Source organism: Cebidichthys violaceus, unplaced genomic scaffold (assembly GCF_023349555.1).
Source record: "Cebidichthys violaceus isolate CVI_PGR_0920_01 unplaced genomic scaffold, fCebVio1.0.p SCAF_10, whole genome shotgun sequence".
Taxonomy (NCBI): Eukaryota; Metazoa; Chordata; class Actinopteri; order Perciformes; family Stichaeidae; genus Cebidichthys; species Cebidichthys violaceus.
This window is the reverse complement of record NW_027176263.1, coordinates 8,801,754-8,814,526: the sequence shown is the minus strand read 5'-3', so window position 1 is coordinate 8,814,526 and position 12,773 is coordinate 8,801,754. Positions and strand designations below refer to the sequence as shown.

The 12,773-nt window shown below is 38.6% G+C and overlaps 1 protein-coding gene across 22 annotated transcripts in view; it reads right to left on the bottom strand.

The window, feature by feature from the left end:
- nrxn1a (neurexin 1a) overlaps window positions 1-12,773 on the bottom strand; it is a 245,015-nt gene that overhangs the window by 109,921 nt on the left and 122,321 nt on the right. For all 22 annotated transcript variants that reach the window (XM_068724314.1, XM_068724330.1, XM_068724438.1 and 19 more), the window contains 3 exons: window positions 11,681-11,871; window positions 10,752-10,925; window positions 6,678-6,797 (listed from right to left, as the gene is read on the bottom strand). In XM_068724314.1, coding sequence (XP_068580415.1) covers window positions 6,678-6,797; window positions 10,752-10,925; window positions 11,681-11,871 — 485 coding nt within the window. The remainder of the gene's footprint in view (window positions 1-6,677; window positions 6,798-10,751; window positions 10,926-11,680; window positions 11,872-12,773) is intronic.

Sequence of the window (12,773 nt, the reverse complement as noted above, 5' to 3'; positions counted from 1 at the left end):
CTATCGTTTTGTTTTTTAGGGATGTGTACAATTTTTACCACAGTTCTCCCGAAGAGTCATGTTCAATAGCCTTAGGGGAATATTCACAGTGTCAGTGTATCACCCAGCAGGGTAGTTTAGCAGATACTCTGTCTTCTAGTCAACACTTTAATTAGTATTGTGTTGTGGAGAAACAAGAGCTTCTTATTTCCTGTCAACATCCCCCTCCAGGCTACCAATTAATAAAAAACACCTCAAAGATTAGGTTCTCACCACTGCACTGCAACGAGTTCTAGATGAGATTCTGATTACAGCAGAGATTACAAAGACAACTTAATGTGCTTAATGCTAGTACACAACTCTGATCTGACCGTATACTGTTCGATGGGACAAAGATAATGTTGAAAAGCACAAGAAGTGCTCTCCCCAACTGAGTTTGTATTGATGAGGGCACACCAGATCTCTGCCTCTCCAAATGAACAGCAGCATGGTCTTATGAAGCGATCTGACACATGTCAAACACAGCTGCTCCTCCATACAGTACTAATGCCACCGTGCCAGCATGACATCACATAAAAGGCATGTGGCTTGCCTCCTCACAGCTGTAGTTTTACCATCAGTCAAGTGGACTATCAAGTCACAAGTGTATGTGTGTGAGGCAACTTCATGATAATTCAGTATTCCATCAAGCCATGTTAGTGATTCTACACCACTTCCTGCTGGGACAACACTGCTTGGGCAAAGTTACAGACACGTTACAGCATCCACAGTGGGAGGAAAGGAGACCTGGTTTCCATGCCAACAGGCTTTACCCACTGCTTCCTGGCACAGAAACCCATTTAAATTCAGACACTCAATCAGTACGAGGAAATTATTGAGAAATAATTAGGGCAGACAGTGACCACTTATATTGAGTTGGAAGTAGAGAAAGAGAGAGAGTAAAAGAGGGACAGCAAGAAGACAATAACAATAAAGCCTCATTCAATAGTTCAGGATATTATTATCAGGACAGATATTTGTATTATTATTATTATTATTATTATTATTATTAGTTTTGGGACAGCAGTGGAACTTTATGGCAAAGAACAATAAACAGTTCATATCTGTGCTTTGGAAACACAGACAGTATAAGTCGGATCAATTCATTGTTGGTTTTGGTCTTCACCTGGGACCTGACAATAAGAATAATATAGAATATCACCAGGACTAAGATTATTCAAATAAGCATACTATATTGTATATTTATAGTGCATTGGTTACGTTGCACGTCTACCTTTAAAGTAAACGTATTAACATCATTTCATAACCATTTACTCTCATTGTGTGTAAGTATATAAAATTATTTAAAAACATTATCCATTGATAACATGGAATGGTTATTTGATTGTACATTTGAAAAGCCTTCAGCTGGCTAACAACAAATCAGTTCATCTTTACATGGAACGTGCTTTAATTTGTGTAAGCCTGTGTGCACATTCACACGTATGTTTAGTGAATCGAAAAAGACAGAAGCACTTAAGATTGATTCTTTCATATCTCAGGACACAACTGCTGTTCTGCGCTAGGCCAAGCTTTCAATACACACACTTTTGTATTTGGAGTCTTTTCAGGCCCATTAATCTGTTTCGTTGAGCTGCATTAAAAGAGGGCCACATCCATGGCAAAGAGGACATTACTTCCATGTGACAGCAGCCTGTTTACTCGAGTGCCTCATATCCCCTTGGCCTCACTACTGGACTGAGTATCCCCTTGAATTGATCCAAACCAAACTAAGTGGTCTATGGTCATGCCACAAGAGAGGACAGGGACAAAACTGTCTGCTGTACTTCCTGCACGCTTGTGTGTGTGTGTGTGTGTGTGTGTGTGTGTGTGTGTGTGTGTGCGTTTATCTGCATCGTAAATCTGGAGGACCATCACGACAATACTGAAACACAAGTGCCCTACACTAAAAGACAATTTAAGGAACATGCTTTCGACGTGATGCATTGCTACTTATAATACAATAATATGTCAAGAAAATGTGTTAGTTTTCATTTTCTGAACTTTCTTAGATTCTTCTTTAAATTATTTATTTGAATTCTGGCTTTTGTGGACTGATGCAACACACGTGTCAGCGTGTGTGTTCCTCTGTGTTAGATTAGCTGTCTTTAGACTACATGAAGAGGGGCCACATGACAGAAATGGGGTCCTTTGTCTTTCCGTTGTATGTGCTTGAGAAAAATCAGACCCATGTCTAATGCAGATCACACACTGGATACCGAGCCTGGGGCCCAGACGGACTATTCTCAAGGTACAAGAATGAGCATCGACTCAAGACGCATAAGAAATTAAGTGAGAGGCGCTCGTCTTTGCCCCTTGGGCAGAGACAATAGAAACTAGACCCATACAACCTCCATTGTTGATACAATATTGACATGGCACTAATAGCTCTGGCTAGAAGACTGGGCGGAGAAGCAATCAGGCGAGACTGAAATTGCGTGAAGGCCGGGCTTACCCCTCGCTGAAGCCTCTCTACGACCCACTTTAGCTCAACAGTAAACACCATTCTGTTTGTCTCTGTACATTACACTCAGATGCTACACCACTGCAGGCAAATTCCCTCAGGAGGTCTAGACTGGAGTTTAAGTCCCCCCCCTTGTACACACACAAACACACCAAGCCTCAGCTTCTGAATGAAAACTAGCAGTTTTTTAAACCCTATTGGACCTTTTAGAGAAGACAAGATCTAATATAGCAATATCAACTCAGAGTCTAAGCGTAAAAGAAGACACTAATAATGCTCTGCTTTGGGCTGATTACCAGCATCGGTTTGTGCTTGCACAACAGCACTGATGACTTCATCACATAGATACACTGAGTCTGTCTCCTTTCTTGTCCCTTAACTGACATTTTATTCCTACTGGCATCAAAAATAGCTTGTAGTAATGAGAGCAAATGCATGCTTAACACAATTCACCACCATCATAGTTCATCTGACATGCACGATGATCTGACAGACACTCATCTTGGCCAGTGTGGATTGTATTTCCTTTTCTACCCTAGTTTCACTGACTGTAGGTATGCAGAGGGGATAATTGGTTCTAAAAATACCACTTTAAAGACGCCGTGTCCACAGTTCATTCAAAAAAAAGTACTGGCACATCACTGGGATGAAGTGTTTGGGAGATGATGAAGAGAAGATCTGAAGATTGTTTTTATATCTGTGTCATCATCTCACCAATCATTCTGAACTGAAAGGTGCAGCACTGTTCTGAAAAGTTATAATACTTTTATCACAATAAATTCACAGCCAAGAAATGAAACTCAGTGCAGAGTGTGTGTGGATACCGGCCATGCTTATTGTAGACTGCTGAGGAAAAGTAGAAGTATTTGCAAAAGGCAAATATTATGCAATGAAAACTGCAAAAAAAAAAACAAGTTCTATGAAGATGCTGTCACAAAGGGTAAGCCACATTAGTGAATAGCGACTAAATACGTGATCCATTCATCCATTATCAGAAACGACTTGTGCTTTTCAGAGACGCTGCACGTCTTTGGACTGTGGGGGGAAGCCAGAGAAAACTCACGTTGACACGGGAAGAACATACAAACTCCACACAGAAGGGCCGTCCTGCCGGGACCAAGCCGGGCCCCTCTGACTGTGAGGCGACGGCGCTAACCACTCGACCACACTGCAGTGCGGAAATGCATGATGTCATTCTCTAATTTTGATATGTGAATTTTTACTTTTTACTTAACATCTTTGATTTGATGTTTTTAAGTCTTAAAATAGATTCCTCTTAATGATGAAAACTGTGTTTATACATTCATTATAATAAATTAACTGCAAGTCACACGCTGTTTTTCTTTTTTCGTTGAGATTGGATACACTACAGTAAACTTCAGTTTACAACACTCAATTTAGAGGACAACGGCAGACAAACATCAATACACAATATTCTGCTCAAAATGATTTATATTTTGAATTTACATGAGCTGCATTGTGCTATCAGACATAATATTAGTTCCCTTATGATTTGTGACTGGCGGCTGTAGAATGCATCCCGGCTATGAATGTTACGGGTCCAGGGGCTGAGGAATGGAGTTTTTCTCCTTGTGAGAGGGCAGACTACCCACTAGAGAAATATGAGGTAATGCAGCAAGCTCACCATTTAAGTTGCTTTCTCAGAGACCCATTGCTCTGTTGTAAATTGCCTGCACCTCAGCTTATGCAAATATATCTGGTAAAAAGGGATATTTTCCTCAGAGACGTTCTCTCGTTCCTTTGCCGCTCCCCCTTCTCCTCTATTCCCATGACAATCCATCAACACAGATAAAACCCCACCATCTCCAGCTTCATTTTTTCCTTCTCATAGAATTTCCTTGGCAGAGTGAGGATGTCTTGCATCACTATTCCGAGGACTACTTCAGTTCAACCTTGGTGAAAGAGATTCTTGGAAAGTATGTTTTTTTTTGTGGTTACATATTGCATCCCTTGGGACTGCACATTGATCCGTCCTATTGTTTTGTCAGGTCAGTAGGAATAATGAGACTTGCTGCAGTAACTAGACTCAGCAGGTAGAGCGCTTTGCTCAGATATAATATACGTGTGCGTGTCCTATGAGCCACTCTGCTCCTACTGCTGGAAATGAGCTGCACCGGCCTGCTCAGGATAAATATGTATAAAAGGAAGGAAGTTCCAAACTGCTTTTCTTCTCTCTTTAACGCACACAGAAGGTTCACAAGGAGTTCGCCATCAAAAATATCCCTCAACACCTCCAGCCCCACTCCTGTGTTGATCCAAACATGGTCTGAGGAATGAAAGGGAGAGAAAAACGGGCCGAGGAGTGCTAGGATCAGGACGGGCTACACTCGACTCACATCTCATGGACAGAAGAATCCTTTTAGCGTTATCATAGGGAGCAGATATGTTCAGCGTGCGAGGCTGCATGGGAATCTATTAACACTTTCTGTGGTAACAAAAGATGGGGTCCTACCAAGCTGGTAGAAGTGACACAGAATGCATTAACATTTATGGTGCTCTCTCCTCTCTCTTTTGTGTCATCTCCAGAGTGCCCACTCTGTTCTTTTCTCCTTAATGCAGTTCAGCACATTGCCCATTCACCCCTTACTGTGTGAACCGCTGCAGAAGAAAATAATGACCAAAAAAAAAAAATCCCCTGTGCATGTTTTGCATAAGGAAGTAGCCCATTTTCTAAAAAGGAGCAGAAAACATTACCCTAGTTCTCTCAAAAGCTAAGCATTAATGAGCCCCTTAAACAAAACGCCTGTTTACTGTCTTTTAGAGAGATTTATATCATAGAACTTTTAAATTGCATAATGTGGTTGAAAGTAAGTTAAATCTTTATGGTGTGTTTGAGGTTTTAATTTGTGAGGCGACAGTGCTAGCCACTCGACTACAGTGCAGTGAGTAAATGCATGATCTCATCCTCTATTTTTCTAAAGATAACTCTTTTGATATGTGATCTTAAGATCTTAGCTCAGAATCATTAACTTAACATTTTACAAAGTAAACTGTGTTTTCCAAGGAAAGGCTTGACAGTCACTATCTGTTGTTGATTTGATCATTTTAAATGTAAAAATAGATAAGTGTTTCCTCATAATAATGAAAACTGTGTTAACACATTACTAACTTTAAATTAACCGCAAGTCACACGCTGTTTTTCTTTTTTCGTTGAGATTGGATACACTACAGTAAACTGAAGTTTACAACACTCAATTTAGAGGACAACGGCAGACAAACATCAATACACAATATTCTGCTCAAAATGATTTATATTTTTAATTTATTTACATGAGCTGCATTGTGCTATCAGACATAATATTAGTTCCCTTATGATTTGTGACTGGCGGCTGTAGAATGCATCCCGGCTATGAATGTTACGGGTCCAGGGGCTGAGGAATGGAGTTTTTCTCCTTGTGAGAGGGCAGACTACCCACTAGAGAAATATGAGGTAATGCAGCAAGCTCACCATTTAAGATGTGTTTGAGGTTTTAATTTGTATTGGTCAATGCAATGCTCAACAGCATGCTATCTGGTAAAATTGCAATAATTTATAAGTCCATTTTTGGTTATTTTGTTTGCTTGATAGACTTGTTTTAGATGTTTTATTTAGCAGAACACAAAGTTTGTTGCTCCCTCTAGTGGTACATCTCTCAAACTTTAATGAGCATTCACTGAACTGTCAGCCAGATGTCACAAACCTAAACGAGTCTGCCCTGCAGAGTTGCGACAGCTCTTGAAACCCTCAGTGAAGACAATGTATATTCAAGCAGAGCTACTGAAGTTGGTTGAGGATTCATCCTAATTGACCGAGTAACAGGACACAGCACAGTTTAGGGACTTTACTTCGTTCAATTGGAGAGTTGACAAAGCAAGTTTGTCTTATTTCTGGCAAACATCGTGCTTCGTGAGGACACAAATATAGCAGCACACAGGGAGGAAACAATAATGAGCTGGAACACAAATGCTGTGTGAAAGCATTGGATAAAAATGGCCATGCTGTTGATGATAACACCCACCTTAAACGTCTGACACCAAGACGTGTTTAATTAGCTCCAGAGATGGACCGAATTGAACATCTAATGCTTTGACTTGCAAATGAAGTATCTTTTCTATGTACTTGTCTGACTCATTTAACATAAAAAATAAAAACTATTCTGTCTTTTGAGTTAAAATCCGGGACGTGGAAGCCTACCATCATTACAGAGCGGTCCTCCATATGTCGTCATGCTGCAGTCACAACTGAAGCCCTCCCACTGCTGAAGACACACACCCTGGTTGGCACACGAGTCCTCTTGGCACGTCGTGCTGGGGCCTGAATATGGAGACAAATGGCAACTTGGTGAGCAGACTTTTACAATAACAGGCAGCACATTCTGCAGATTGACCCTGCAGTGAAATGAAATGTCACGCTGAACACACAGACAATAGGCTTCTGCAAATGGAAGTATACACAGAACAAACATACATATGCTGTGCAAACACTACAACTGTGTATTTAGCCATATTTCGTATTCCTTCTATAAAAACTGCTTCAAATTCACAGGTTGTAGCCAACTGCCTGCCCAAAACCCTCAATGAATTAAACAGTTTTCAGGAAACACACGCAACAAAAACCTCACAAATGTACAAAAACAGCATTTGTTTTAATAACTTCAATTTTAGGATTTAACTGTCATTAGTGATTTCCATATTTTATTCAGCATTTCATATTTCAGAACAGGAGAGTGCATAAATGTTGCGATTTAGGTTACAGACACTATTTACATTGAGCTTTTGTACAATACAGTAGCATGTATTTAAACTAAGATAAAAGAGAACTTTGTTAATCCAGAAGGACATTCTTATGCCAGAGATTGATAAAAAAATAATAAAAATATATATATATATATATATATTTATAAACAATGGAGATATAAAAAGAAAGTGTGATGGATGTAATATTAACATCAGTGTAAAACAATTGGCAAAAACAGATACATTCAGTAAAATAAAAACTAAAATAGAAAAAAGTAAATTACAACATAAGATTAAAAAAGACATGAAGAGTATAAGTAGTAATACTAACACCAGTGCCTAAAAGAATAACAATAAGGATAGTTTAAATAAAATAAGTTAACAAAAAAACTATATATTGTGCAAATAATTGAGACTAATATTGGCAATGATATTGAAAAAGCAATAAAAAGTACTATTGTATATGATATATATATATATATATATATATATATATATATATATATATATATATATATATATATAGTAGTAGTAGTATCTAGATTGGATATTGTTACACCACAAATGTGTCTACAAAATATAGTACACACTGTAATGTAGTTCACCTTTCCTTCTGCAACGTGTCCCTGACCACCTGTGCAGATGGTTAGTTCAATCAGAGGACGCATGTTACTACCAGCTGTGAATGGGCTCATAGAACAATGAAGCTCAGTTTGTAAACAGTAGGGACCGGAGTTATCAATGTGCTTTTAAATAGCAATGTAATAGCGCTTCCAGATGTGTTTGAGGTCAAAGTTTTTGTCAGTCAGTCATTCTGTCAGTCTGGGCCACGGTGCAGTAAGTGCACCACTGCACAGACTGTATCGTCTGCGTGACAGTGATACCGAGCTGTTTCACTTAATGGAGAAATGTTAGTGGAATGGCACTGGTTAGTATGGATGACTGTTGTTATTATGTATTTATATATTTAAACTTATAAGTTTGTTAAATGATATAATATAATTATGGGATTATTTTGGTTTCAACAATTCTGGCCGCCATTATTTGTCAATTGTTTATTTACTCTTGTGATATTGTAGAATGAGTTGCTCAGCTATTGAATACAGACATACATTCGAAACACATCTCTAAAAATGATCTTTTCTGAATGATTGTAGCCACGGTAACTTGCTGCTCAGCCTCAGGGTAGCTATAGAAACTGTTTAATAGTTTTAAGTGTTGGCTGTAGCTCACTCAAGGTCAGAAATGTAATAATAAAATGCTGTACAGTGTCCTTTTTGCAACAAGAAAAACAGCAGTTTGATTCACGATGTTTCTGAAAAACTTTGGGATTCATGCCATTTTAAATTGCATCTAACCGTTTGAGATACTTGAGATTCCACGTCTCACAAAAGTCGTTCATATTGTTTATTCCTAATGTGTCACAAATGTAATGGGGCCTGATTTTTCTTGACTTGGCGAGGGAGTCAAGTAAACAATGAAATGTGTATTGTCATACTTATAAATATGTCTAGTGAATATAAGACATCAGCATTTCAAATGATTAAGATACAGAATTATACTATTTTTCTTTTTCTTTTTTTTACATAATTATGTAATTTCAAATTACAAATCCAGTAACTATAATGTAGTTGTATTGCTTTTTTTTCATCAATAAGCCTCTGAATTTACTTAAATTACTGGCCACTGGTGCTTCATTATGAAGCCTACTTTAAACTGTTGAATCTTAAAAGGCTGCTGCTTGATATAGTTCCTACTATATCTATAGAGTGCCAGAGATTACAGGAATATGGCATTAGTAAACATGGGACTTATAACAACAATGATTAATGTCATGTAAAACATGAAAATGACTGAGGTTTGAGTTAACACCTTGATTATATTAAATGGGAAATTCATGCAGGAGAAAACATTGTTATTAAGAGTATAAAGTCATGCAAAAGTATTTCTTATAAGTATGTCAACAATAAAAGACAAAAAAAAAAATACAACACACAATATGCGAGTGCAAATCAAAACGTGATCCCCATAGACTTTGATACAAGATGGTAATGGTACTTGTATTCCTATGGGACTGAAGCCCATTGCATACAGCAGGTGGGTGAATTCAAATTAGGCGGATATCTTGTTCAGGGAGTGGAAAGTGTGGAGGTAGAGACTGTGAAGACGTGGGGGGCAGAGGCATTGCAGATGCAGAGGGAGAAAGGACATCAGACTCTGTATCAAACACACAAAGCTATCTACCTTGCAAGTCAGCTTTCATCAATGCAACTTTTGTCAGCAAAATAATAGGAAAGGAAAAGGCAAAGTATACCAGCTGTTAGTAAAGGATCAAGGCGTCAGAGATGGAGCAACAGAAACACAGACTGTTGAAGCAGGAGAGGCAGAGTGAGGAATGAGGCCGATGTCTGTCCTCAGAAAGAGCCGGAGGGGACCAATTGTATTGTATAATGCAGACCGGAATAATCTAAACTGTAATAGCAACTACTCTCAACATCAGCAATATGAAGAAAAAACATGAAATTTAAATAGTTAAGTCATTATTATGGGAAGTAGATATGGTGTGTCCATTATATTTGGTAAAATTTACAAGAATAGAAATCTACGTATTTTCTCTCATTTATATTCTGAAATGATCCCTGCCGTAGTAAAATACAAAATACTATCAGCGACTATATGCTACCTTTTGACACCTGTAGTACAGTTCAATTAATGTGTTTTAATAGAAGCCATTTTCCATTGAGAGCGACAATTGATGCTATGTGGCACAAAAACGAAAACAGCAAGCTTGACAGACCCACAGAGGGCGCTGAATTTGATTACATTTGTAATGGAACATGAAAAGATCAGAAGTTGCGTACTCAATAAAAAAAACAGTGGATGAATTGTGAAATCAAACTAAGTGAGTGAAGTTGAAAAATAAATCTAATATTGTCTCTGGATGTGGTGCACACATTAGACTGGGCAAATGATATTCATGCATGCAACAAAGGCTTCATACATAATTCAAAAGGATTGCTTCTGGCAAACTCTCAGATCCAGCAAGCATGCATAGAGCAAAACAAAATGGGGCTAAAATGGGAAATAACACTGGCAGTACAAATATGGCAGAGAGAATAATCAGATTATGGCTAAGTGAAACAGAAATGATTGCCTGTGGAGGAGTGTCAGAGCTTGATGCATTCTAACAGAATACTAACACACTTTATGGATGTTAAATTATGTGTCACAGGTTGGCGATGTGGCTGTGCTTCACAGTGTATGCGTGTCGTTGTCGGACAAGCATTAAAATGAGAGGACTGAGCAGCATTACAGCGCTGCATGGTGCCGCGATGCACCTTTAGGATAGTTTTGTGATAATGAGGGGAAACCAGTGTGATAATGAGATTTTATCAGTGAAATTGGGTTTAAATGAGACAATACAATTCAAACCTGAGCTTCAGTAGTGAACTCCAGAGACAAAAAAAAAAAAAGTTTGAAAATAACAAACGGCAGACAACACGTTTCCTTAGCGGGCTGAGAGACTACTCACCTTCGCACCCTCTCTCTATCTGTCCCACACAGTCCAGAGCATCTGACATCAAGTCTGGGAGTCGGCCGTTCAGATCCACCGACGCCAGACAACCTTGAAAGCCCTCCTTGGCATGCACCAGTTTGGGAAGCTCCTTGAACATCTCCTTCGCCACCCCACCAATATAAAGATTACCTGTGCAGAAATATGACAATACTGACCCCTAGTGGACACAAAACACGATACCAAGCAAAGTAACAAGCACATCTCTTTCAGACAGCACTGTAATTTGGATTGCAGTGAATTTTCCTGACTAAAGAAACCTTGTGTTATCCGTCATTAATGATGATGGTTGTTCGATACGGGAAAGTTTGTTATCGAAATGAAAGATTGCAGGAAGTTAATCATCAGTGTTGTTTAGAAAAACTTTTCCCAATTATGTCAAATGTCATTAAATTGTACAATGATAAAATATCAATACTGTTTGCTTTTTACGTACAAGCCAGAACGTTGTCACCCGTTTCATTAACAATTTCTAAAAACAATAATTACAACATTCTTTAAGGTTGCACATTCATTTTGCCATTATCTTTTCAGTTACAAAAGTTTCCATCTTGTTGAGCATTAATACTTTTAAATCCCTTTAATAAAATGTTGGTCTGCTAAGCACAAATTGTCCTTCCTATGAACTCCCTGATCCACACGCACAGCGATCTAGTGTTGGCTACTGAACAGATGGGGGTTGAGTTTTCTGCTCAAGGGTACCTCAGCGGTGGTAATGAGTGAGAGCCTAGCACTTTTTTTTTTTTTTCTTTCTTCCACGCCTGCAGGGTTTGTCCTGCTGGTGCAACCTTTCAGTCACAGACCTGCTTCTCTCACATCCAGGCCACTGCTGCCCCAATTTAATGGAATCTGCAATATATATATATAAATCCACTATGCCTACGCACCCTTCAGGTCCAGGTTCTTGGCTCCCGTGGTCGTCTGCGTGGTGATCTTTGTATCAATCTTGACAGTGTGGAGGTTGTTGGTGTCCCTGGAGATTATGACATTGTGCCAGTGGTTGTCGTTCAGGGGCTTGTTTGAGTTGCCTTTGATCAAATGGGCTCCATTTCCCAGGTCAGACACATAGTGCAGGTAACTGGAACCAGATATTTAACAACATGAGTCGATGTAAGTAGAAGGACATGAACGCATGGCACTATATACAAAAGGCTTTGTAGGTGTTTCCAATCTCCAAAGATATGCATGTATTTATTAAAGTCCAGTTTATTTACAGAGCGTTTGCTTAACAGACGAAATGCATGAAACATTAAACAAGAACAATAAAATCTAGAAGTAGAAAAATAAAAAAGTTTAATAAACCTCAGAAAACTGGAGCAAGAGTGTTTGTTTTGTTGTTGTGTGCCTGCGTGTTCAAATGTGCAGATATGAGAGTATCAGAAAGTGCAGCTGTCTGAAAAGGAGCTAAATAATTGGCAGGTTGCAGCATTAACAAAAGGTTGTGGGCTGTGCTGAACAAATTGGTCTTAAACTATTTGGTTTACAGGCAATTTCTGATTTGCATGCTCATTTTAATTAAAATGTATGACTTTAATGTTTAGCACATTGAATAATACCTTAACTTCAGGCATTACTTAAAAGAAGGTCATTCTATAGCTGCATTTTCAGCAAGAAGAAATGTGCCCTTGTGTGGTTGATTCCCTTTTATGTTGGGTATTTGTTGTGCCTTCATGAAGATTAAAAAGAACAGTAATAGCCCACAGCTCTTTCAGTAAATATTCTGGCATAGAGGTGATAAGAAAAGAATTTGAATTCCCGTGGTAATGGCATCAGAGCTGTCAGGAATTATATTCTCTTTGGAAACTGTCATGTTGAATGAACAGCTGCATTATAAAACCATAATCCATTCATATGGAGATTCTCACATCAATAAACATCTTTCTACACTACTATAAAACTAATTAAACACAGTTGAAATGGTCTTTAGACCTGGTGGCAGGTAAGATTGCCCTACAAATGAAGTAATGTGTGTGCAAAGAA